Below are 27716 nucleotides of genomic sequence, written 5' to 3'. Positions count from 1 at the left end.
AGCTAGATTTGTATGACTCCTTTCCTCGAGCTCTTTCACGCTCTGGTAGTCGCACATAAAAATAATGATGGTTGTCACATGACTTCTCCTTATTTTTATTTCGCAATAAAATCAAAGAACTTCGGTTCTTTGATAAAACCGGTAAAATAGGTCATCCAGAAGTGTTTGTTTTTCCCCCAGAATTGTAATATACAGGTTTTTGTTTTGTTTTCTATAATATTCTTCCGTTCAATCATATAAATTACCGAAGTAAGGCCTAAACTAAATAATGAAATAGGACTAGCCTAGCTAGGCTACCTACTACTACTAGCTAGGCCTAGGCCTAGAGGCCTAACTAGGCCTAGGCCTTGTCTACCACCGCACCACCAGTCCACCAGGTGAAGAGGTGCCTTACTTTGTTACTGTACTTGTATAAACAGACAGTTAGTGCAATAGGTAAGGTAGGCCTAGCTAAGGGAATTCTTGACACAAGGAAGGGCTGGTAGATCATGGGTGGGTGCATTTGACCTTTGTGATCATTATTGATAGTGTATGATTTTATGTACTAACAAAACACATTTTTTTTATAGGATAAATTTAGGGAATCATGGAAAACCTGAGAGAATATGAACCATTAAGTTACCTCGTAAATGTAATGCCCAAGAAGGCTCAACGAGGGCTGACATCTCTGAATGTTGAGTGGCTCTCGATGGATGTAAATGCAGACTTCATTGCAATTGGGGTGAATTTTGGAATGGTTTTTCTACTCAATCGAAAAGATCGTCAGATGACAAAAATAAGATGTCAGGTAAGACATGGAGTAAGGGTCTGTCTACACTATCTTTATGTGCCCATAATATGTGCCATATTTGGGCACATCACAAACTATAGTTTGATATAGTGTAGACAGAGAAGGGTGAGCTAAAAGCCCAAAAAAAAGTTGTTGGTCATCCCCTCCCTAAATTCTAATATGTACCCTGAGAAGTTACCGTATAGACCTATACTTGAATTCTGATTTATTAAATAATTATTTTATTCATGAATGATTGCTTTTGTAGGATAAATCAGGAAAAATAACAGCATTGAAGATGCTAAAAGCATTAGATTATCAGGTTGCCATAGGAACATCAACAGGAACAGTGGAGCTACACCTTCTTCCCAAACCTGGACGACCACAACAGGTAAATAACCAATCCGAGATCTTAGAGATAATAATAAATATTGTCCCCCTAAAATGTTTTTTTTTTTCAAATTTGTTGTTGAATATGCCATTTTAATGTCACATAATAGTTATTCACTTTGGATAAAAACTGGATTGAAAAAAAAAATTATTTACCTAAAAAAAATGTAATTTAAAGGCAAAAATACTTAAATTGTCTGTCAGACAATCGTTTCTGGTTAAAATTAAATGTTTTTTTTGTCTTTTTATAAGTGAAATAATTATTTCTTGTTTGTTTTTTGTTTTTACAGAAGTGAATAACTTTATTAAAAATGCAAAATGGCTTATTTAAAGTCTGATATTATTAATATTAATTGTTCATGTTTTTGGGGGACAAATCATAAATAAATAAAAGTTATTTAAGTAACTGAATAAAATGCTCTCTTTTAAAACTTTTTTTTCAGGTTGAGATGTTTTCATTAAAATCCCACAAAAGTCAAGTAACATGTGTTGAATGGAGTACGAATGGTATGAAGCTGTATTCAGGTGATAATCAAGGTGTCATTGTCTGCACTGAAGTAGACTTCTATGAGGTAAGTAGTAAAATCATCCTTTATTTCAAATTAAAAAATCAGGAAAAAAAAGTAGAAAACACATCCAAAAGGTATGAAATTCAGATTGCTATAAAAAAAAATTACAGTTAAAAATTACTATACATTATTAGGGAACAATTTTCCCATGTCGTTTAAAGCGGGGATTCCATATGGTATAGCTACATACAAATGCCGTTCCGCTTATTTTTTTATTTATTCGTTACATGTGTACATATAATGAAATTGATTTCAGCAATTTACAAGCCATATAAAATACATAAAGAAATTATTATATTAATTATCAAGGAGGATTATACAAAAATTAGTAAAAATCTTCATTGAAAATTGTCGGCAATAAAAATGTCTAATCACCATGATATAGAACGCCACCAACTTATAATGAAAGCACCATTGTATTTGTAACATCAATTTGTCACAAATATTACTAATTTTGTTGAGTCAACCTTCCTGTCAGGTGATGATATACTTCCTAATCATCCTCAATGATATATAATACAGTAGCTATTAGATCTGACATTACAATTACAATTGTCATCATTTTATTATTTAGTACAATAATCATTAAATAATAAATAGCATTAATAGGTGTTTGTATTGTAATTAACATTAGTATGACCATATTATCATCACCATCATCATCATTTTCATCTGTATCATTATCATCAGCTTCATCATCATTATTAATATCATCATTATCATTTTCATCTGTATTATTATCAGCTTCATCATCATCATTATCAACTTCATCATCATGATTATCAGCATCATCTTTATTATCATCATGATTATCATCATCATCATTATTATTATCGTTATTATTATTATTACCTCCGCCAAGGAGGTTGTGTTTTCACCCCTGTATGTTTGTGTGTCTGTGTGTGTGTCGGTGAACAGCCTGGAGGCCACAGTTTTTATCCGATTCTCACCAAATTTGGCCACAATGATCTATGCCCCAAAAGCTCGGACGAGTTCGAATTTGAGGGGAAAAGGTCATAGGTCAAGGTCACAACTAACAAAAAACTATTTTACTGCCTAGAGACCACAGTTTTTATCCGATTCTCACCAAACTTAGCCACAATGATCAATGACTCATCATATAATTGTGGTTAAATTTTGAAGGGTTAGGGTTAAAGATCAAGGTCCACAAAAAAAAAAGAAATACAAAATAATAAAAAAATAATAATAAAAAAAAAAAAAACCTCAGCGGGACTTGAACCAGCGATCTCAACTGTGAGAGGCTGGATACATAACCATTACACCAAACACTCATCCACAACTTTGTAGTGTGCAGTTAGCCTATTTACCCTTAGAACTAATAAAAAAAATTTTTTTTTTAAATATAAATATTTTCCGGGGACATTTTATGTAGGGGAATGTTACAGTAGGCGGAGGTTTGTACTCTCGGAGTACCCTCTAGTTAGTATTATTATTATCAACTTCATCATCATTATTATCATCCTATAATAATAACCATAATTAGTTAATTAGTATCTTCATGATCACATCAAATATTACTATATAAATATAAAACGTGTATGTATCTTATTCTCAACTGAGTTTGTGTAATTTCAGTTTGTGTATATTTAAAATACCAACTTGTTTGTTTCAGAAAAAGTGTACAACTTTAGTTATCTTAAAGGAAAGTGATCCCGTGGTACAATTAAGCTACTCTCGTAAATCACTTCTCGTGTCAACGTGGTATCGAACTGTAATATTTGAGTCTGATAGTAAAAGTATTAAACAAGTTGGCCAGCAACCAAGAAAATGGTAAAGTAAAAACAATCTAATCTTTAAAAAATGAATTTAACAATTATATCAAACAAACACATTTTTAGAAAAGTGGTACATTTTTAACATTGTGTCATAATCATGATGTCCTAATCATATCAGGCATCAACATTCAATTTTTGTTACATATGAAAAAAGTGTCTCAGAAAGGAATTGAACATATGACCTTTCACTGACAGGACTAGTATCTTACCATTAAACCACAGAGCTTGTAGATGGAAATGTTCATCATTTTATGCTGCACACAAACTAATCTTGCTTGTATTTAAACAATGTTTTTTATCTGTAATTAACATGTACCAAATTTTAACCTTTTTAACTCATTTTTGTAATTTTATGTGAATTTTTTTTCTTTGAACAAACGAAAATAATTTCAAACAATATTTTACTGTGTTTGATGATGAATGAATGAAATAATATAATACAAATTGGAATAACTTTACTGATAGACTTTCAGAATAGAGAGTGAAAGAGCAAAGTTTTATCATAACAACAACTACCACCATGACAATGAAACATGATTACATATATTCATATACATTGAAAAGTGAAAGTATTAATGTCATTCACACGACTTTAAAATGAGAAACTTTGAAAATAAATTTTGGAATTACTTGGGTATATTTTTGGGTGACATTTTTAAAAATGAAATTATATAAAAGAAAATAACATTGTAACATAAATTAAATCTAGCATGGCATATTGGAGGGGAGTTTGAGAAAAATACTGTATACTTTTATTAACATACCTTATTTGGATAAAAATTAATATTATATATTTTGATATATTTATTAATGTTTTATCTTTGTATGAGACAAGCACCATTATTTTCACTAGTTTTGTAGACGAAATAAAGTTATCTTATCTTTACAGCAAAGGAACTTTTGGAGCCAATTTCATCCCAGCTGTTTGCAAGGCAAGTGATGCCAAATTCTACTTGTCCAGGCCAGGCCTACGATTGTGGCGATCAGACATGGACGGGAAAGTGGAAGAAACATTGCTGTTTAAAGATCTTATCAACCTAGGCTACCCACAGCTTCAACTTCTCGAAGACACTCCATCACTTATTCAGGACAGCCAAAGTGAAGTCCAGCTCGGACCGGTCATAATGTATCAAGAAACACTAATTATATCTTGGTCGTACAGCTCTTTATTTATTCTTGATCCAATTAATAAAAAGATTGTCGGAGGATGTGCCGGTAGTCTAGGAAGCATTATGGGTGTGTCAGTTGTCAATGATGAAATATTTATACTCACCAAAGGTGCTGGTAGACCACTAATAAGGCTAGCCTCCAATCCAGAAAACGTTTATTCAAGATTATCAGGTTTGTTTTTGTTTTTTTTATAATTTATTTATGTCAAACCTTACAATCCCTAAAATTCCCCTAAAAGGGCTTAATGTTACAGGAACTCTTACAAATCCCTAAAATAACCCCCTGAAATGGCTTGTGTTGTTAAGTTATTATTAGTTTGTATATCTATATTGTGTAATTGACTTAGTTTTTATTCATACTTCTTGACAGTTGATACATTATGCTTAAAATTGTGGTTTAAAAATAGATTTCTTAATAGGGACACACATTGTTGAGTCCAGAAAGTGTCCCTTAAGCTACGTCTACACTATCAAACTTTATGTGACAAGAAAATGTGATGTCCCCATATATGGACATGATGATGTTATATCACTACCATAATTAAGCATATCACTACCATATTTGGGCACATCACACTTTTTTGTCACATAATTAACTTAAATACTGGTTCTACTGTCGATGCAAATTGACACATAAATTACATTAAAAGATTTTTATTATTATCTATTGAATAGATTTGTTCCAGTTGATTTACTTATATATTCATATTGTATAATTGTGTTATGAAAATGTTAGGGTTTGATGGAGGGAAAACCCCCAACATATAATTATATACTTCCTGGAGTAGTCACCTGTGATATGACTCATACATTCATTATTAACTATTATTAGCTTTTGAAACTTCTGAATGGTACAATGCAGATATTTCTACAATAGTCTCCTTCATGTTACTTGACTACAGACTATTAACACGTATTCACCATTTCTGTTCCTTGTTTATTGGGTAAACTTGGTGAATGCTAATTGTTAATTTGAGTAGATAGTACAGTTGCTATGCTGAGTGTTGCTCAAATTTGTATATACCTGGTAATGAATGCATGCAAGTGATATACAGTGATTGTGAAGGCATTACAGATTGATTTCTGTCGCATTTGTTTGAGAAACAAGTCCAAAAATAGTTGTTTCATATACAGTATACACCAGTTGTGACCACGATACTTGACGGATATATTTTATACAACAAAAGCGAAAAGCAAAAGTGGTAATGATATCTGTTAGAGGCTTTAAGTTTGAACAAAAGTGTAAGTTCATTTTTAATCCCAGAAAAGAAATTTAGTCCTCATACTTAAATTGTTTCTTTTTGTCTCTTATTGGATGACATCTTTACTATTTATTGATAACAAAACCGGTGGTAATAATCTCTGTTTGAGGCTTTAAGTCCATTAATTTTTAATCCCAGAAGTTCTTTATTCATTTTTAAAAATTAGTCCTCATACTTAAATTGTTTCTTTTCGTCTCTTATTGGATGACATCTTTACAATGCTATTTATTCTTTATAGGTCATACACAATTTACAATGGAAGAACTTGAAATTCTTCAGAAACAGAATGAGGAAAGAAGAGCAAAAGAAGAATCGCAAGAACATCAAACTGATTCAGAACAGAAATCTAAAGTTCTCCAGTTCTTTGACAAGGCTGTGGATGGGATCGCCAACAATGCAAAGAAGACAAAAGACAATCTTGAAAAACTTGAACTAAAATTTAAGCAATCTCCAAAGGCATCTCCAAAGCCTTCTCCAAAGCCTTCGCCAACTCCAAATAGAAAGGAATCGACATCTGGACAATCTGCACCAAAGACTCCTGCAGCTGACCTCTCTGTGGATGTCCTTGCAGCTCTGAAAGAAGCGGAAGAGAACCATAAAGCAAATGAAAGCTCTCTTGGCAACCAGTTCCCTACTGCTGATGCAAATGAGGGTAAAGATGCAGTGGATGATGGCAGCACTAGAGTGAATAATTTTGACGAAATTTCAACTGAAAAATTTGAAGATGACCTTGTTTATGGTGGTCATAAAAAGAAAAAGAAGAAAAAGAAAAAAGGTAAATAGGTTTAAAGAGTCAATTAAATAACAAAGAAGCAAATGCTGTATTTGTAAGTCACTGCCTTCTGACTCAACTTCAAATGAAAGCATAAAATAATCTATCTGCATGTTTTGTATGTTATTGTATTTTTATGTGAGTGATTTTGCCTGTCATGAATCCCAAAGGACCAAATAAATCTGAATCATCAATGACATCTGACAACCATGTAACAAATGTAATACAGATGCTACTCCCTTTGTGTCCTCCACCATTCATCTGTCCACAACCACAGACATACTTTTATTCCACCATTCCTTTATATTTTCGATATTTTGTTTTGTTTTTGTACAGGCAAGAAAAATGATGATAAATCCTCTTTGTCTGATTTTCCAATAACGTCGCCAGAGAATTCACCAAGAACACAAGAAGTTGATGAAGATCAGTTATTGCCACAGGATGATTCAATACATGTAAAAGAACATGAAGTTCTTGAGGCATCAACATCTGGAGAGATTCATGAAAGGGGAACTGTTACATCTCGAGAACAGAATGAAAATATTCAATTTGATAATACTGATCAGTTATTTAATGCTATACCACCTTGTAGTACTGATGCATCCCATAGTAATATTCAAACATCCCATAATTATGTTGAACCATTCCATATTGGTGATGAATCATCTATTAATGATATTGGTTATGATGACAAATATGGCAACAATTTAGTTAATGTTAATGATTTATCGAAAGAAGACAATGCAATAGGTTCGGATATAGGAAGTCTGTCTTCGAAGCCTGGTTCTTGTGAGGATAATCTTATGAACCATAATGGTTACCAACAAAGTCCAGATGTTTCAGATCCTTATCCTTATGAAAATGGTACGTCTTCAGACGAAATCCGTAGCTTGAAGCTGAATAATCTTCCCGCAGAGCCTGGCGACGCTGACATTTATGATATTTACAATCAGCCAAAATCCCTAGATTCTTCTAAATCACTTGAAATTATACGTGATGCTGACATAATTTCAGAAAGCTCTGAAAGCCAAGAATCTGAAATGTCTAAAGAGGACTTGAACATTCCTGAAGGAATTCAGCAAAAGGTAGCGGGTAGCTGGGTACAGTGTGACACCCCTGGGGTCATAACACAATTAATTGTCTCCGATAAACACATCTGGTTCGTGGACAATCACGATAAAGTACATTTTAAACTTATCAATGGAAGTAAAAATAAATGGGATAAATTACGTGAATCGGCACAACAAATGGCGGTATCGCATACAGAAAGCATTGTTTGGCGAGTGCATCGGAAAACAGGAATAGCGTACGCAAGTGCTCCTATCACGCCGCGGTCTCCTATCGGATCTAAATGGGCACCGGCTTGCAACGATGTCCGTTATGTTTCACTGGATGAGAATATCGCATGGATTGTTAAAACTAACCATGATGTTTACGTTCAACAGAAGTTGAGTCGTGACCGGGTATGTTCACGAAGTATAAAGGTTTCAAGCTCTTTTCAGACCAAAATGGACCAAGTCGTAACAAGTCGCGGGGTAGCATGGGGTCGTGTCATGGACGGAACGATTGTTTATAGACTTGGTATCACAGCTACCAAACAAATTGGAAATCAGTGGGTGCAGTTTGACAACCAAAGGTATGTCTATACGGTAGTAAAATAGTAAATATTTCACTGCAAAAATATAGCACAAAGGTTTAAAGATGTATTTTCTATCAAAAACATGAAAAATAAACATTAATAGAATATAAAAGAGACAAAATAAATGGTCAACAAGGGGGACAATATAGCTTTAATCAAGTAAAATAGTTAAATATAATTTTAAAATTGTCATCTAAACTTATTTTTGTACTTATTTTAGTTTTGATGTTGCAAGCATTGCTCTTGATAGCAGAAACACTGGCTGGGTTATTGACCAAGATGGAAATGTTTGGTTCAAAACTGGAGTAACTATGGAAACGCCACAAGGAGATACTAACCATTGGTGGCAGGTCAGTTGTTTTTAAAGCTCAGGTACAGGCATGAATTTTAAATATAATATTTGGTTAATTGTACATAAATCAAATATTTGTAACAGAAATCAAGACGAAAAAACATGAATTTCCCTTAATATGGTCAAATACAAAATTTGGCAAAATTCTTCCATAAAAACCAGGAAGACTTTTTTTCAGTAGTTAGGTAGTTAACCTAATGTAATAACATGTCTGGTGACTCCCTAGACGGTGAAAAAAGGTGGTGGATATACGGTGGATAATTTTTGCTATAGCATGAAAATAAAAATCTGAAGTTGAATAAAAATATCAGAAATGTAATATTCAAGTTATATTACCTATATTTAGTCATCTGATAACTTTTTTTACCACACCGTTTATTTTTCATAGCTTTTTAAAATGCCTTTCTATTTACAAAATTTGTGTATAAAAGAATAGAGATTTTACTGTGTAATTTGAACTGATAAGAAAGTGCTTATTTTTAACAAGCTCGTGTAACACAAATAAAATCCCAAAAATCATGAAACATAGGGGAAACTATAGATCGATAATTATTGGAATGCATGATCAATAGAAATTTTTGGCCCGCACCTGGCCTTTAACTGAACTATCTATACAGACTCAATTCAAGAAAAATTCAGCATCCAAATGTTACCATTATTTATTATAACACATCCGATTGTATTCATGCTATTTGATGGTCAATTACGCATCATATGTCATTTGGAATTAGCCCTATCTAACGAAAAAGTAATATCTAATGGTGATAATGCACTCCAATGTTCAGCTTGCTGTAAACATTTTTAGAATTGTTGCCACGCGATGTTGACTGATTGCATTCGGAAATCAATTAGTTGTGCCCACTACTGTACTACTCCCCACGTCTAAAGTTGGAGCACTGCCTTTTTTAATGGCCTAGCTTCCCGGCCTAGCATTCTTCAATGATTTACCATGGATAAATTTAATAAAAGTAGGTGTGTAAACAAATAATAAATGTTGTTTATTTGTATTTCATTCGTTGAAAAATTGACTTCTCTATTTTCAACTCGCTTTCGCTTAATTATTTGTACTATTTACCTCTTCACAGGTCCCGATGAGTCAGTACTTGATGCAAGATCAAAGTTATTTCAAGACAATATTCAACACAATGAGCCATCACTTAAAAGTACAGCATCAACCTAGGCCGATGCTGGTTGGCGCAAGCAGTGCAGGAGTGTGGGTTGTCGGCTCTGGCCATGACAAGAGCTCTCTGTATGCTTCAAAAGGAAACCTCATTGGTAGGCCTACACATTTTATTTATTTTGTTATATCATTTTATTGTATCAATTCTTGTTCAGACACGTCGTTTATTCCAATTGTTGTTTATTTTTAGGACACTATTGGAATGTGGTTTCTCCCCATGGATTATCCCAATCCATTCAATGGCTGTGTATTTCTGCATCAGGAACCTATGCGACAAGTGGTAAGCCTAATTGAAACAAACATTAAATACCTTATTTCAGTTTAAGCCTGGTAACTTCTAGCTGTTCATCTGTGTGCAAAATGATTTTAAACCAATTACAATAGTTGATTCTTTCATGGAGGAACAGTGGAAGTTAATGTTGATGCACAGCTTGTAGGAACATCATCATCATCATCATCATCAGCCGTTGTCAGTCCACTGCTGGACGAAAGCCTCAGCATGTTTCTGCCACAGTGCACGATCTCTAGCTGCTCCCTGCCACTGCACTGTACCCCAATACTCTATTTCATCTCGCCATCTCACTCTTTGTCTATTTCTACTCCCATCCATCGGTCTCCATGATGTCATTAGCGAAGTCCATACAGTACCATAAAATAACTTTGTATATATTGCTATTCTGTATATAGGTATGGTTTGGGCTCTACAGAAAAGTGGAGAGGTGTTTTGTTTTCCTTCTGACACCCTGCGGCCATCCCTAGTGGAACCTCCTACCATCAAAGATAACCTAACCTACCTGAGCAGCTCAGCCTATGGTTTGTGGGCAATCGGGGAAAGTAACACCGTGTATGTCCGAGATGGCATTTCGGAGAGGCATCCTCAGGGCCTGAAATGGAAAACGTTGAATCTGTCTCAACTAGGTACGTCTACCATTTGCCAAGTATATTACTTGCTTTGTTGTTTATTTGTTGCTCTTTCCCAATTTTATAGTAAAAGTGCTGTGGTGTTGTTTACATGTTTAGCCATAGTTGATAAAAATCTGTGTTTAATTTTTTTAGGATCAAACAAAGTGGTTCACCTCAGTTGCGGCTCCATAGCTGTATGGGCTTGTGATGATGAGGGTGCCATCTACTTTAGGCTAGGCTTATGTATGCCTCGTAATGACACCATGGTCCCTGCTTGGGTGCTAGTGGATGGCAAGCCTGCAGGCAACGGCACCTACTTCACTAACGTCTATGTTGGGCCTAGCGACAACATTGTTTGGGCTTTAGACAATAAGAAAAACGTGTATACAAGAGGGGGAATTTCCAAACGCTTGCCAATTGGTTTAAAATGGGAAATTGTTCAAGGTATGTGTTATTTTTATGTCTATTTCGTGAGATCCCTACCTGTAGAGTCTATACAGGTAGGTATCTCACTCATAGACTACAGTATCAACCACTGTTGGTTTGTGTAATTATTTTCTCATTCTATTATTTTCACGACAATTTAAATCAAGAGAGACTAAACTAAAGCTCTGTCTACACTATAAAACTTTGTGTGACAAAAAAATGTGATGTGCCCATATGGACATGATGATGTCATATCACATCACTACCATATTTGGGCACATCACAGAGTTTTTTAAGAAAGTTGAAACTTGTGTGAACCTATACATAATTTCATGAGATGAGATACAAACCATAAAGTCACCTATTGCAAACATTTTAGTAGTAGCATTGGCGTTTAGTGCTTGTACATACAATAAGTGCCTTTTTTATTTGGATAAGAATGTACTGTACTTCTTGATGTAGAATCAAATATGTTGCTAGTTACAGTACCACATTCAAAAACAATATTGAACACTCACATTTCAAAATTCTTAAGGAATAGACAATTTGAAGTTAAATGATAGATGGTAAAATGGCAAACATGTTTTACTTGTTTTCTATTTAGGAACACCAGCTAACCAATTGTGTGTCAGCTCTGAGACAGTCTGGGCTCTTTGTCCAAATGGTGATGTTGCACGTCGCTTTGGCATCACAGAGAGGAATCCTCTGGGTGACTACTGGAAAAAAATTCCTGGCAATTTTTCATATATATCTGGTAATTACTTATTATATTATATTTATTTATTTGTTTTCTTTTTTTAAAAATAAGCTGTCCATACATGTTTGATCAAATGACCGGGGTAATAGTGTGAAACGCTTTAAACTGTGAGCTACATATAAAGCTATGTCTACATCAAACTTTATGTGACAAAAACTGTGATGTTCCCATATAATTATGTGCACAATGATGTCATATTACTACCATATTTGGGCACATCGCATTTGTTTGTCAAATTAGTTTGATAGTGTAGACAGAGCTTTAGATTGACAATATTGACATTATTATAATAATTTTCATAATTGAATGGTAATTTTCTTGTTTTTAGTGAGTCAAAATGATGAACTGTGGTCGATTGACGTTGATGGGCACATTTACCAGCAGTGTGTTAAGATGTTTAACCGTGGTGTAGATGACCTAGAACACACCAAGATAATTGAAGAGGCAGAATGGGTAGTAATCTAAAGCTCCGTTTACACTATGACAAAACACAAAAAGTGTGATGTGCCCAAATATGGTAGTGATATGACATCATCATGTCTATATACAGTATGGGCTCATCACATTTGTTTGTCACATAAAGTTTGATAGTGTAGACAAGGCTTAACTTTCTACTTCATTCCCTACAATTCCAAACATTTCAGGAGGAATTTCTCAAAATTTCTGCCTTAAATCTAATGAGAAATTTCCTTATAAGGTCATGTGGTCATTCTCAACAATTCTTTACATGATTCACTAAAAGTTCTTTAACCAAAACATGGTTGCTGTTTAATTGGTTCGTTACATGTAAAAGTAACATGTACAGTAAAGTGTATATCTTATTGGCTGAACAAAGTCAATATTTTATTTTTAACTACTAAAGGACTAAAAATTCAAACACAAGGTTTAATAATTTTCATTATATACTAAACGACTATGTTTACCATACCATTACGCTGCCAAAATGTTCTTGTATTATTCTTATCAGAGGTTTCCCATATATGTGTGACTTCTCTAGTTTATTGTCACCAGTGGATCATCATGTTTCAATATTTGTGTCTGTTCCAGCTTTAAGTACATGTATGACATGCCATATGTGCCAAAATGTTCCTTTTTATTAAGCTGAATCGCTGTTTAAATCCTACACAACATACTGTAAACTTTGTATGTGAAATAATAATTATGTATATTAAATATGGACATCCCGTAATACAAGAGAACCCTGCTACCTTTCACATAAAATCTGTTCGCTGAGTGTTAATAGCCATACGTCTATAGAAACTGAACGATGCAGGTTAAAAAAGCTATCAAAAACATTGTAAATAGCAATCACTCCGGATTTAGTGCAATACATTTCTTTTTTTCTAATTTAAGATATAACAATCAATTTTTCCAATTGCATTATTTCATTTTTTACATTGTTTGAAAATGAAACTATATATTTAACAAAAATTGTATTTACACAGAGAATATATTAATTTTATTGAGTATTAGTAATTATACTCTAATGTTACAGTAATTTAATTTCAGTAGGCCTTGATTTAAGTTTTACGGCAATAGCTAGAGTAGAATACATTTAATTTACTGCAGTAACTGGAGTAGAAAAGCATTAGGATTTCTATAACATTGTTACCTTATATGGTCATTAAAGCATTCCCCAAATTTTGCTAGTTTTTTACTAGGTGAATTTACTGCAGTAACTGGAGTAGAAAAACATTAAGATTTCCATAACATTGCTACCTTATATGGTCATTAAAGCATTCTCCAAATTTCGCCAGTTTTCCACTAGGTCAAGTTACTGCAGTAACTGGAGTAGAAAAACATTAAGATTCCATGACATTGCTACCTTATATGGTCATTATAGCATTCCCCAAATTTCGCCAGTTTTCCACTAGGCGAAATGGTTGGCGCAAATTGAAAGTTTTCACTAAGGCATGCATATTAATATTTTCATCTTACTTTTTGTGACATGAACAAAAATGTGCAACCAATCACAACTCAGGAACGATCGTTTTTGTGTGAATACATTCGCAAATGGAAAACAGGCTTTACATGCAGGTTTTTTAAGCATGCATAATGTACAACAGGTTTAGAATAGCCTTGGCAGTTAATACCCCTTTCACATTGCTTAACAAAACTCCAGTTTAAAGACACATTGGCATATACCATTAAAAAACCGCCTGTATTGGTGCCTCATGGTGTACAGTAAACTCCAGAGTTTTGCAAAGCAATGTGAAAAGGGTATAAAGCTCTGTCTACACTATCAAACATTATGTGACAAAAAATGTGATGTGCCCATATATGGACATGATGATGTCATATCACTACCATATTTAGGCACATCACACTTTTTTTGTCAAACTAGTTGACTAGTGTAGACAGAGCTTTATTTTTTTATAAATATATTTGCAAATATGTATATGCAATTTAAGTTTTCTCATACTGTATATTTTAAATTTTGGTTGCAGCTTTTTTAAACATAAATTATAATAGTAGTAATTGGGAAATTTGTTGTGTTGTTTTTTCTTGAAATACATATCATGTCATACACAACCGGTTATGATTTTCTGAATACAAATTATATACAGTCAACTCTGCCAATACCTTTGGACTGGCCAAATATGTATTGTTTTCTGGAAAGTCTGGTATTGGGAATGTGTTTTTAATGGTAAAAATGAATTTGGGACTGCTTGGTTTTCAGAGAGTTTGGTATTGGGAGAGTTGACTGTATATGTAAATGAACAAAAATTCTATTTACTTGAAAAATATTTTTTATTTAGAAAAACTATGTTAGTGCACTACAGAATATAGTAACAAATCCCACACTACAAAATATGTAAATGAGAGATGCACTGTAATAATAATAATACAAAAATCAAAATACATACAGCACTTTAGTTTTAACTATAGTACTTAAATACATACAAACACATTGAGGAAATCTCAATTGTCAATTTATATACAATTTATAATAAATCTATCATAACACAATATATTTTTTATAGGTATCAACTTAAACAAAGAGGTGATTGTAGAACAAAGATGTATTGTCTATACATTACTTGCTGCCAGATTAACTTGCAGATTATTTTTATCTACAAGCTAACTCGCCTTTACTGCCCAATATGTTCCCTTTATAACAGTGGATACCTGGAAGCATCCAATACAAATCAAGGCCAAACATTATTATATATTTAGTTGATAAATATAACTCTGTATTTAGATCTGGAAATCTGTCTTTATCCAATCGGTTGGTATCTGGAAGCATACAACACAAGGCCAAAGTAGAAAACATTGTATATCATATTTTGTTAAATTTAACTCCGCCTTTAGAATTGGAAGTCTGCAGAAGCTGGCTGGGTCATTTGTCTATGAGCTAAATTGGTCTTTACTTCCCAATCGGTTGGTATCTGGAAGCATACAACACAAGGCCCAAGTAGAAAACATTGTATTCTGGCATATTTTGTTAAATATAACTCTAGAATTCTAGATAACTTTAGAATTGGAAGGCTGCAGAAGCTGGCTGGGGCATTTGTCTGTTAGCTAAATCTGTCCTAACCGCCCAACGAAGGGCTTGCCGTTTCTTTTCGGTTGGTACTTGGTAGGAGTTGGGAACATAAACTCTTGTCTGATTTTTTGGTAGAACTGGGTCATCTTTGTACATCATTCGTTCCTGTAAATTGAAATGTAAAGTTACTGTAGTTCACAAAATGTAAATTTAATTACTTTCATGGTATTGTTCAAACTCGATTGGATAGCGACTCTTTAAAACTTTCGGAGTTTATATATATTATTGAAAGAATAAAATTATACTTATTCACTAACAATAATAAAGAGGATAATAAAGAGGATTCGGGACTCAACCAAATGTTTCCCTAATAGGGTGTCCCCTGAATAGGTGTTGGGCCTGGCCATAGTTTAAAAATATAAATCCCACGCTTCCTACCCCCTCCAAACCAGGAAGGTATTTCCTTAATAGGGGTGTCTCAAAGGAGAGGTTCTGTAATAATGTTCTATAGAAATTGTTCATAACAATAATAATAATTAACAAACTTTTATAAAGCGCTATTTACTGACGTCTCACAGCGCCAAAAGACCAACAAGAATTATTTGCCCAATATATTAATAAAAATATATCTCATTGATAAAAAATATCTGAACCTTCCCGTTTCATATAATATTGTGGGTACAAATCGACGATGGCTTACCCTAATGTTCCATCTTAGGTCTTTCCGATTCTTTTCACCAGGAGCTTTCCTGGAATGCCATTCACTCTGGTACATTTTATGTCTTAAAAAAAAAAAACGAAACTAACTTTTAAGCTCTGTCTACACAATCAAACTTGTTTGACAAAAAAAGTGTGATGTGCCCAAATATGGTAGTGATATGACATCATCATGTCCATGGGTACATCACATTTTTTTGTCACAAATGTTTGATAGTGTAGACAGAGCTTAAGATACATTTTTTTAAGGTATACATTTTTACATTATCATTTTCTTTGTCCATAATGTATAAAGTCCCGTATTCATTTCTGAACGTAGGGGAATGAGCTGTTAAGAGCTCATTTTAATAAACCTCGGCATTATGTAGTAGGGTGGCCAGTTCCTTTCCACGCCACCTTATCCTCCCTAGCAGTTTTCAACCAGGTACTCATTTACAGCTGAGTTGATTGGGAGTTGTCAGGAATTGAACCCAGATCTCTCTGTACGACATTCAAGTGTCCTAACCACTCGGCTACCCAACCAACTTTTATTATGATAAATAAATATTACCTTGACACAGGATCTGTCTTGACATTGTTTCGTCTGAAATGACATTGTGCAGATGAAGGCCGGATAACTAGAAAAATAAAAATAAAGTTTACAAATATAAACAACAAAACTGCTTTAAAAGTGTAGCTTACAGCCGAGTTCACACTCAAGCTGTCAAGAGTGCTCCAGGTTATACTGGCAGGAACTTTAGGGTGAACCAGGTTAAATAGAGGTTGACTTACAAGATCTTGGTAAATGTGGTTTGTATATGCCCTCTTCATCACCAGATGGTCTGTGTGAGTACTAAGGAGAAGAAAATCAGAAAGTCAATGACTACATCATATATATATTTGAGGTGCACTTAAAGCTCTGTCTACACTATCAAACTTTATGTGACAAAAAAATGTGATGGGGGCCATATAATATGAACATGATGATGTCATATCACTACCATATTTGGGCATATCACTACCATATTTGGGCACATCACACTTTTTTGTCAAACTAGTTTGATAGTGATGTGCCCTAATATGGGAGTGATATGTCCATATATGGGCACATAAAGTTTGATAGTGTAAACAGAGCTTTAGACTAACAATAGACTACTTAATAAATTAATATAAAAACAAACATTAGCTTACTAAATCGCGTGAAGAACGCGGCCTTCTTGGGAATATTTCGTGAATAATGCTTGACGTATCGGTGTCGGTTTCAGTATATGACTCAGCGTCATTAAGAGGGAGTCGGCCTAGCTGATCATTTAATGCAGTCATCTCATCTTTGGAGAATAATAAAAAGAAATGTTTAAATTAGTCACAAAAAAATCATATTTTTACTTAAATAAACAAATAATATATTATATAATAAATAAATTTCAAAAATATACCTGCTTCACTTTCTGTAGTAGATTCATCAAATACCTGAGCTTTACCATCTCTTTTTCTACAAAAAACAAACAAACATATATTTATATATATATTTACAAATAATTATCACTTTTAGGTACAGCATGGTAGGTACTCTAAAAATGTAAATGAATGTAATAATGGATAACATGATTGTATTGTTTAGATTTTTATTGTTTAATATTGTTGTTTCTTCTTGTTCTGTACACTTTTACCTGTTATTTTGCTGGCTTTTTTCAATCCAAAAGTATGAATTTCTTAATTTCTATGGGCATACAGAAGAGCTACTGTAGAACTGAGGGAGATATTAACATCTTGCCCCAGCAACATTTTTATATATATTTAAACGAGCAATACATTTCCGGAAGGATTAATAAAGATAATTTGAAATTGTATGTTCATGTTCATTAATTAATAATAGAATTAAAAGATGCTAAATGTTTTACCTCACAACTTTACGTAAGATAGGGGGTTTCCTTGTTTGTCTTGCAGGGTCTTTTTTAAGGATACCTTTCGGCTGATAATCAGGTTTTTGTTCATTTTCCTTTCCATACTGTGAGTGATAGTTCTTTAAAGAAAATATAATAATACATTATGCATTTCAAAATTAATAAAAACAAACTTATATTTTGAGTTGAGCGAACCGTCTTTAAGTAGACTTAGACTAGGGTGGAAGAGGTTAGGCTGGCCAAACTCGCACACCTCCGCGTCTTTATACTCACAGTGGATGGGTTTTGCTGGTACTCATGTGTAGTACTAGTATTGGCCTTGAATGGTTGTCTTGCGGTAGCAGAGCTTACATATACATCAGTGTCTGTAAATAACAAATTACATCATTAACAGTAAAAACTCCTATTAATGAGACACATTTGAGACTCAACAAAGTATCTACTTAGGGGTTAGCCATAGTGTTAAAACATATATTTTTCCCTTGTACATTTCATAGAAAAATTCCCCTTAATAACGGCTCCCTATAGGCTTGTACCAAAAGAGAGGGAGAAACTGTATAATTAGCTTTAAATTAATATAATTGAAGAGACAGACTCTAAAGCTCTGTCTACACTATCAAACTTTATGTGACAAAAAAATGTGATGTGTCAATATATAGACATGATGCTGTCATATCACTACCATATTTGGCCATATCACTACTAGTTTGATAGTGTAAACAGAGCTTTACATGTGAACACACTAACACTTTAAACACTTTAAAAAAAAAATTTGGCAATTTCATTTTCTTATAAACCATCTTAAAAAAGAAATTATTGTTTATGAAAACAAGTTTCACTTTGTTTTAAATACTAAGCCTTACCTCCTGCAGTAGATGATGAAGTATTGGAATATGAGCGTTCATGTTCAATCAATTTCTCTAAATCTATAAAAAAAAACATCAATATTATTTAATTAATATAATAAAAATCAATACAATACTGTAAACAAAAGTTATAGCAATAATATGAATATCAAGATATTTAATTAAACTTCAATTTGATTTGTATCATATATATATTTCAGAATAAATTTTACACAAAATTAAGTAACTATATTTCAAACAGTGATTTCCATTAACTCAATGTAATTAATATTTTGTCACATTATGATATTTAAAGGACCAATACGGTACCTAATAATTATATTTTCTTAATGGTTTCACTGGTGTAAATTATGTTGATATTAGATATTAAATTACGACAGCATCAGCAATTGATTTTCATTTTACCTCTTGCAAATTCTTTTAGTCTAGAAGGTGGTATATTCTGGTAGCCTAATGCCACCAGCTGTTCTCTGATATCCTCTTCAGTAAAATGTAGTCCATCCATCATGATCAGGATGGTATTTTTAGCTGTAAGAAAAACATATCACTTTCAGTTTATCAATTATTGTTTTCAAATAAATAATGATTAATTATTATAATAATTTAGCCTTATAATTATTCATTATCGCCCTGAGAACGATCAAAAAATATTATTGATCGAAACGTCGAGAAACTCAACAGTTCTTTTCAGAACAAATATGTGGTGTACCGCAAACTTGAATATATCAATAATTCATTGGTTAGGTTCGGCCAGATCGTCCGTAGTTCCAATTCTGTTCCCGCTACCTCACTTCTTTAATTAATAAAATAGCCATTACTACTAGGCCTAACTAGTCTAGGCCTAGCTAGTATTAGTAAATAAAGAGGCTACCTAGCCAAGCAAGGCCCTGGCCTAGTCTAGGCCTCTAGCTAGCCTAGCTAGTATGCCTCTCTCTAGTAGTAGAGAGAGGGCTTCCTAGGCCTAGAGAGGGGGCCTAGCTAGTAGGGCTAGCCTAGGCCTAGATAGTAGTTAGTAGTAGTAGCCTACCTAGCCAGCCGGGCCTCTCTCTAGCTAGTCAGAGGCCTAGCGGCTAGCTCAATAATATTTATAGAAAATACTCGATGTTATAGTATAAGCTGGACTCAAAAAAATTCCTACATTCTCAAATTGTTATTTACTTTGATTAAAATACATTAGTTAGTTAGATTTGTGGTACGTTTTCGCTTTTTTAGCTTACCCAACTAACACTAACAGAGCGCGGTTCGTTGGAATTTCTGTATTTTAAACGTTGTGCCAATTTTACTATGGAACGCAGGATATGCCGCATCTTATTGTAAACATTTTGAAGTAGTGAACTGAACTCGGTATAAACTAGTAACAAAAAATGTCCATTTTTATATTCATCTCATTGTATATTTGGTTTTACTCACGCTTATTTTATGTTAGTATACTGATCTAACAAAGTAATTTAAACCTCAATAGTTTTGCCCTAACGACATCTCTTACCTCTTATGACGAGCGACCTCAAACGATTATTGATGCTGTCGCTTCGCTTGAGTAATTTCTATCTTTAAAAACCAATCAAACTGAATCGTGGCATGAACTTTTATTTTTTTAATAACGAGTTCTTAGTTTCGAACTGAAAAACAACATGGCTAGAGTTCGTTTGAAACATCGAAGATTATGCTACCTCTTAACTATAGTCATTGTCGTTTTATTATTTGTTAGAAATGTTTTTTTCTCGAATGATTTAGGTGCAGCTGATGCAAACAAACATAACAGGAAGGTGAGTTTAGGCCGGTGTGTTTGTACTTTTTTAGTACTGTGTACCTAGTTCTACCGACTGATTGGGTTTACTACCCGGCCGTGTGCTACTGTTCCTGTTTGAATTTGCAGCCTAGCTTTAAGTATAGTGCCTGCAGTCAAATAATTATTTTTTCTTCTCTAAAAATATTAATTATGATTATATATATAGTTTTTTGCATGAAAAAAAAATCTGTACTTAATACTGGAATTCTGTTTTGGCATGCTAAATCTAAATTTTGTAAAGAAATTTATAACAAAATATTTATATTTCATTATTTGTTTCATTTTTCTTCTAGAACTCGTACCGATATGATTTTAATGAAGGTGGCGGTGCTCCTGGTCATGATTTAAATACCAAATACAGTCAAAATGGCGCTGTTTTTAAAGACACTATTGGCAATTACGAGCCACCCCCACAAGCACCGCGGGAAGGGCCGGGTGAGAATGGGGTCCCTGTGAAAACACTGCCTGAGGAAAAAGCCGCTGTAGATGAAAAAATTATAGAATATGGTTTTAACCAATATGTCAGTGATAAAATTTCTTTGGATAGAAACATTCCAGATTTAAGAAATGAACAGTAAGTATGGTATGGCATAATCGTCAAAAGAACATTGTGAAAGTGGTGTAGAAATTACAATATGATCGAGAACGGTTTTTTGGTCTTTAATTTATTATTGCATATTTTAATTTTTCAGATGTAAGTTTTGGCACTACCCAGAAAAACTTCCGAAGACCAGCGTGATTATCGTGTTTCACAATGAGGGATGGTCAACACTGCTACGAAATGTCCACAGTATAATGAACCGAACCCCGCCAGAGCTTCTACATGAGATTATATTGGTAGACGACTTTAGTACAAAAGGTTAGCCCTATGTAGCTTGGTTATTAACATTATTAATACGTTGCTTACTTACCAATCCCAACAGTTCAAGCAATGTAAAGCCTGTTTCCACTAGGCAAATTATATATATTAATATGTATGCATATAAGCTGACGCTAACGATTTGTGTAAATAAAATTCACCTAGTGGAAAAGAGGTTTAATTGAAAAGTCTGTAAAATTTGATTGCTGTTGATTTGAGTAGATATTTATTAAGTGGCTGTGATATTTACAGATTTTTGCATTTAATCAATTAAGTTATTATGAATAAAATATACATTTCAGATCATTTAAAACAGCGCCTAGATGATTACGCCAGACTTCCAAAGTTTCAAAATAAGGTCAAAGTACTTCGCAACGAGAGGCGTGAAGGATTAATACGCACACGTATCAACGGAGCCAAGTACGCGTCTGGTGAAGTGTTGTTATGGCTGGATGCTCATTGCGAAGTTGGCCTTAATTGGCTTCCACCGCTGCTCACACCTATCGCTAAAAATAGGTGAGACTTCATGTGTTTATAATTTTACTAAAATAAAAAGTAAATATATATAATGTTTGCTCAACCATAGAAACTCACATTTATGAAAGTGCGCCGATAAGTTACAATATTACTCTATTTATTAAATGTCTTTTGTCTTTGTTGATTTCTTTTTTTAGTAGTAGTAGTATGTGTACTGTTTACATATCATACATTAATAGGTGAAATTCATTTTCCACAATTTTCTTTATGTTTAATTTTTTTTTCATTTCAAGGTTGTGTAGAGCATATTTTCTAGGTTTGTCCTTTGATTGGATATCAATTCTAAAAATAAAAAATGTATAAAAAAAATATATTGAATTGCTTTTATTGTTTAGAACGACCGTTGTGAACCCGATCATTGATGTCATTGACAACCAAGATTACAGATTCCATCCACAAGGATCTGGAGAACCAGATCGAGGTGGCTTTGATTGGAGTCTTTACTGGAAACATTTTAATCTTCCAGAGTTTGAAAAAGCAAGGCGACGGTATTCAACAGAGCCATGGAGGTGAGTGGTCATTTTAGTTAAAGTAGAACAAACTTTGTGAATTACTTATGCCCAATTTACATAATGTTAATAGGACCCGCCGTAGCCACCAGTACGGTTGGTAAGGTTTCAACCTTTTTCACATAGGCCTTTGATAACCCAGTCGCTTGAACAGAGATTGTTCTCATTTCTTCCTTGTGGCTACATCACTGTACAACATTACTGATGTTACAAAAATATTGGACACCACTATTCAGAGGACACCACTATTTAGGGAAAACCAGTATTATTAACAAGAAAATACTTTTTATAACACTACAGCCAACCCCTATTCAGGGGACACCCCAATTAAATTATTTAATTGCGGTGTCCCCTGAATAGTTAATGGATACTTTGTTTGGTCCTGAAGGTGTCCACTTAATAGAGGTTCTACTGTGTTAGCATTTCCTTTGATTTTATATACATTTTTCCTTATGAAAATGTCTCCTATACAGGTAAAACACACAATAGTGACTGCAAAATTATCATCTATCAGTGTGATTGTAACAGATATTTTATTAATCATAGAAGTGTAATTCCTGTATTAATTAATGCAATAAATAAATTTAATGATGAATACATTACTGGTAATTTACAATTTATTTAGCTACAGATGGCGCTGTATTGATTTTATGCTCATGTTTATATTTAGTACATTTTATATGTATTGCATATTTTATTTTATCTGTATTGTAACAATCCAACGCATAGAATATTAAAGTCTGCCGGATGGCTGTAAATTGATTGCCATATGTTCTTATTGTAATTTGTAAAGGGTGAGACTGATGATAATATGTGTACCTGGATTTGTTTAAATATGTTTTATAATAAGTTTATTTAATTATTGATTTAGGTGTTTACAGTAGTGTCAAACCTAAGTTATAGTTTATATTAAGGATTTGAAACCAGGATGCAAAATTTCTATTACTCGACATCTCAGGCAGAAATTATGAATAATTCATGAGATTAATTATGGTATAAATTAGGAAATTGTAGGTAGCGCTATGTAAGCATGGAGCTTGTGTGGCGCAATTGTGTAGACTAGGTTGTGGAGCTGAAGCCCTCGGTTCGAATCCCATTGATGTTCAGAGAGATTATTTATAGGGTTAGTTATATTTAGGAAATAGGCTGGCTAATATATACACAATAATTAAAGGTAAAGGTATTTAAAATTTATTTATTGCATTAATAATTAATACAGGAATTAAACTTCTATGGTTAATAAAATATCTGTTACAATCACATTGTGTGTTTTTATGCTAACTGTATATGAGACATTTTCATAAAGCTCTGTCTACACTATCAAACTTTATATGACAAAAAAAATGCCTATATACTGTATGGACATGATGATGATATTTAGAGAGAGAGAGCTTTATCACCATCACGATCTAGTAACTTAACATAACACTCACACTTTGGCTAAAGTAAAAATTAAGATTGTTTTCATTTTACAGATCACCAGCTATGGCAGGAGGCTTGTTTGCCATGGACAAAAAGTACTTTTTTGAACTTGGGGCCTACGATGAGGGCTTGGAGATTTGGGGAGGCGAAAACTTTGAATTATCTTTCAAAATCTGGATGTGCGGTGGGTCCTTGCTATGGGTACCCTGTTCAAGAGTGGGTCACATCTACAGGATTCTTGGACGGGTTCCTTACTCTGCTCCTAATGGCAGTATGCTTATACTGGGTCAAAGGGTAAGATTTTTGTTTTTTAAATCATAAACATAAACAACATTTATTTCTAAAAATGGTGGCATCACGTCAGGGAAGTCATTTACAAAACAGACAAGCGGTACATTTCAATTGATAATGGTAAATATATTAACATGGCCACTTGGTATTGATATATACAGTAGACACCCTTGGGTCCCACAACAGTAGGCTATCCTCTTAATAGGGGTGTCCCCTGAATATTGGTTGGCCCCTGAATATTGGTTGGCCATATTGTTCATATTCATTTATTATCCAGAAAAATAAAAACAATAATACAAAAAGCATAAATTACATAAAACAAAAACAAGCATAAAAAAACATATTACTCTCTATTTCATAGAAAAGTTTCCCTTAATGGAAGTGTCCCCTGAATATGGTTGTCTCAAAGAAGGGCTTCCACTGTCGATCCAATTCACAAGATTCATAATACTGTACCAGCCTGGCTTGACTCTTGACAGATTTTACAAATTTATACAATAAATATATTAACATTGAACCATTTCCCACTAGTAAGAGAGAGAATACAGTACAGTACCTTGGCTTTTTTATGTATATAAATACAATTTACATTTGATTTTTTTCTTTTAGAATTTAAGACGAGTGGTTGATGTTTGGTTTGACGATTATGCAAAATATTTCTACCGGAGTAAACCAGACGCGTTGATGGTAGATACTGGTGACCTCACGAAGCAGCTGGAGTTTAAGAAGACTCATAATTGCAAAAACTTCCACTGGTTCATGACAGAAATAGCACCAGATATCCCTCTTAAGTTTCCTCTTCCGGCCGCCAACATAAAATGGGGTGAAGTAAGTTTGCGTAAATTGTTTTCCTAAATCAACATTCTGTCAATATACATCAGTTGTATGTGTTGTGCATTTACATTGCAAGAAATATTGATGTTTGGTTTACATTTTTAAATATATTGTATACCTGAATGCTTACAGGGCTATAAGCAATATGTTGATATAAAGTTTGCGGTACACTACGTATGTACTTCTGTAAAGAACTGTTGAATTTCTCGACGTTGCGCTAAATAGCTCATTCTCACTCTAGAAAACAATCAAAGTATATTGATCGAAGCCACCAGCAACTCCACAGTTCTTTTAAGGACTACTTGGTGTACGGAAAACTTTATATCAACATATATATGTTTACCCTCCTTCAAAACAGTACCTTCCTTCAAAGTAGTAGTTCAAAGTGTCTCATTCAAATGTTTATACGTTAGTCTGTACTTATATTGCCTTACTAGGTTCAAGCACTAAACACTAGAGTATGTGTTGATTCCATGGGGAGGCGTGATGGTGGTAAAATTGCCACATCCGGTTGCCATGGAGGTGGAGGAAACCAGTTGTTCCGGGTCACTGAAGATGGCCAATTCAGATTGCATGATCAGTGTGCGTATGCGAAATCAGGAGATGTACGATTACGGAAATGTGAACTTGGCGATAAGTACCACTGGACTTACGTAGAGGTAAGATAAGAATAAGTACCGTACTGACAGCGGTATAAGACCACACATCGGCAGGCCTACAAAAGCTAGACTTGTTATCAAATATGTTTGACTTTACACTACTTACTACTTATGCAGATTCCAAAATTCGTGCTGGATTTAGCCTTAAAAAAATGTATCAAAAGTAGTGGGTGGGCTTATACCCGAGGATGGTCTTATACCTATGTCAGTACAATAAAAAAAAACACACTATCAATCACCATCCCCAGAAATTGTAGCTTGGGGTCAGTGGCGTAACGGCTATGAGCGCTCACTGGCTAAACCCATAGGCCCAGAGCTTATGGGGGACCCTGAGCAGGTTCCAGAGGAAAAAAACAGGCATTAAATTAAAAAAGGCTAAAAATGTGTTGGAGGGTCACTTAGGGAGCCTCTGTGTTATGCCACTGTTGGTGGTCAATATTTTTGGCTACCAATCCTATGGTCCTGTGTTCAAATCCTGTGTAGATTTTGTTTGAATTTTATAAATTTCATTTTTTTTTTTCAGGAAACAAATCAACTGAAAATAACTGATCAGAACCTGTGTCTGGAATATGTAGCGTCGAAACGTGATGTACTCATGAAAGCGTGCAATGCGGACGCAGCGGTACAACGATGGGACATTTCAAGCAAGAATATGCTACGTCACTAATGTCAATGAGAAAACGACTGAAGGTCGCTGAAAATAGAGTTTATAGGGTATACACTTTACACATACCCTTTACTTTCCATGTAGTTGGCCTAGTTATTAGTGGGCATGTGCTGTTGGAAAAAAGGTAAATGCTCTCACCCTAAAGTCTTATTCTTAAGCTCTGTCTACACTATCAAACTTTATGCGAAAAAAAAACTTGATGTGTCCATTTTTGTACTGGATAATGTCATATCACTAAGTATATTTGGGCACAGTGACAATTTTGTTATCACATAAAGTGTTATAGTCTAGACAAGGCTTTAGTAATAAGTTTATTTGGAAATATTACTTATTATTAAATCCATTATATTATTGGGTGGAACAAATATTTTGTACAAATTATTACCATGGTGTAATGATATCTATACAATTTTTAGATAACAATACCAAAGTCTGTGCAATAAATCTTATTAAGAATATATGATAAATAAATAAGTTTGATTTATTCTTTATATTGGAATATATATTGGACCTCAATAAATGTATTAATATAATACAGCAAGTTAAAGGAATGAATTTATGCTGAATTTATATTAGCAAAATATGGAATACAGTATATATTTGAAATTTCACTTTCTAATTCTTCCAGGCATCTTTGATATAACTGGGTGTTCTGAAATATATATAGAATATTCTTGATACACAAAAGTATATTTGTATACAAATTAATAATAATTAATATTATGGTTATTGTGTTATTTTAACATCTTAATCATTAATTTTTTTGAAAATTGTCTTTACTACAGTTTTTATTATGAAGTAAATTTTTAAATTATTCGTTTTAATATATATTTTGTTAGTGTTTAGGATAAATGTTATGTATTATTTTATTTAATTGTATTTGTTTCAACATATTTATTGATACAATGATATTCTGTATAATTTCTTTATTGTTTCTCTGTTATATTTAGAAAAATATCACCTTGTAATTTCTATGGCAACCAAAGTGCCTTAGACCGATAAAAGGTCAAAGTAATTTGAATATGCAAATTTAGAGAAGCATGTCTCATTTGCATGAACACATGTATCTTTTTATGTATAATAAATGGGGTTTAATTAGTTAAACAAATTATATATGCATGTGAAATGGATAGAAACCAAACTATGAATATCTATGTACGACTGTATTGTATAATATGTGAAAGAAATACACACACAGTACTATATACCACC

General features: G+C 33.5%; 4 protein-coding genes across 6 annotated transcripts in view; 2 read left to right on the top strand and 2 right to left on the bottom strand.

Annotated features, from left to right (window-relative positions):
- Positions 1-27716, bottom strand: part of LOC144851613 (rab3 GTPase-activating protein non-catalytic subunit-like) — a 194146-nt gene that overhangs the window by 131273 nt on the left and 35157 nt on the right. The window lies entirely within an intron of this gene.
- Positions 106-14471, top strand: LOC144851614 (tectonin beta-propeller repeat-containing protein 2-like). 2 transcript variants are annotated; one of them, XM_078709158.1, is made up of 15 exons: positions 106-195; positions 570-787; positions 1038-1160; positions 1603-1731; positions 3362-3519; positions 4414-4865; positions 6194-6730; positions 7064-8363; positions 8587-8716; positions 9804-9993; positions 10089-10178; positions 10586-10816; positions 10955-11245; positions 11832-11981; positions 12313-14471. In XM_078709158.1, exons 2-15 carry the CDS (start codon positions 587-589, stop codon positions 12447-12449), a joined length of 4119 nt encoding a protein of 1372 aa, XP_078565284.1. In that variant the 5' UTR covers positions 106-195; positions 570-586; the 3' UTR covers positions 12450-14471. The 2 variants fall into 2 exon arrangements, with proteins under 2 accessions (XP_078565284.1, XP_078565285.1); XM_078709159.1 differs by having other exon boundaries at positions 115-184.
- LOC144851916 (centriolar and ciliogenesis-associated protein HYLS1-like) lies at positions 14727-20283 on the bottom strand. Of its 2 annotated transcripts, none has more exons than XM_078709575.1 (11): positions 20160-20283; positions 19343-19465; positions 18935-18997; positions 18345-18436; positions 18069-18190; positions 17604-17659; positions 17359-17495; positions 16960-17020; positions 16739-16805; positions 16172-16253; positions 14727-15636 (listed from the first exon to the last, which is right to left on the bottom strand). In XM_078709575.1, the coding sequence occupies exons 1-11, from the start codon at positions 20242-20244 to the stop codon at positions 15460-15462; spliced, it is 1065 nt and encodes a 354-aa protein (XP_078565701.1). In that variant the 5' UTR covers positions 20245-20283; the 3' UTR covers positions 14727-15459. The 2 variants fall into 2 exon arrangements, with proteins under 2 accessions (XP_078565701.1, XP_078565702.1); XM_078709576.1 differs by having other exon boundaries at positions 20155-20282.
- On the top strand, positions 20510-27264 carry LOC144851620 (N-acetylgalactosaminyltransferase 7-like). Its single transcript, XM_078709179.1, has 9 exons — positions 20510-20703; positions 21020-21300; positions 21419-21585; positions 21888-22101; positions 22458-22631; positions 24107-24347; positions 24954-25172; positions 25616-25837; positions 26361-27264. The coding sequence occupies exons 1-9, from the start codon at positions 20569-20571 to the stop codon at positions 26502-26504; spliced, it is 1797 nt and encodes a 598-aa protein (XP_078565305.1). The 5' UTR covers positions 20510-20568; the 3' UTR covers positions 26505-27264.

Source organism: Antedon bifida, chromosome 9, assembly GCF_963402885.1.
Source record: "Antedon bifida chromosome 9, ecAntBifi1.1, whole genome shotgun sequence".
In the NCBI taxonomy this organism is placed as follows: domain Eukaryota; kingdom Metazoa; phylum Echinodermata; class Crinoidea; order Comatulida; family Antedonidae; genus Antedon; species Antedon bifida.
The sequence above is the reverse complement of the archived record's forward strand: the minus strand, read 5'-3'. Positions and strand labels throughout refer to the sequence as shown.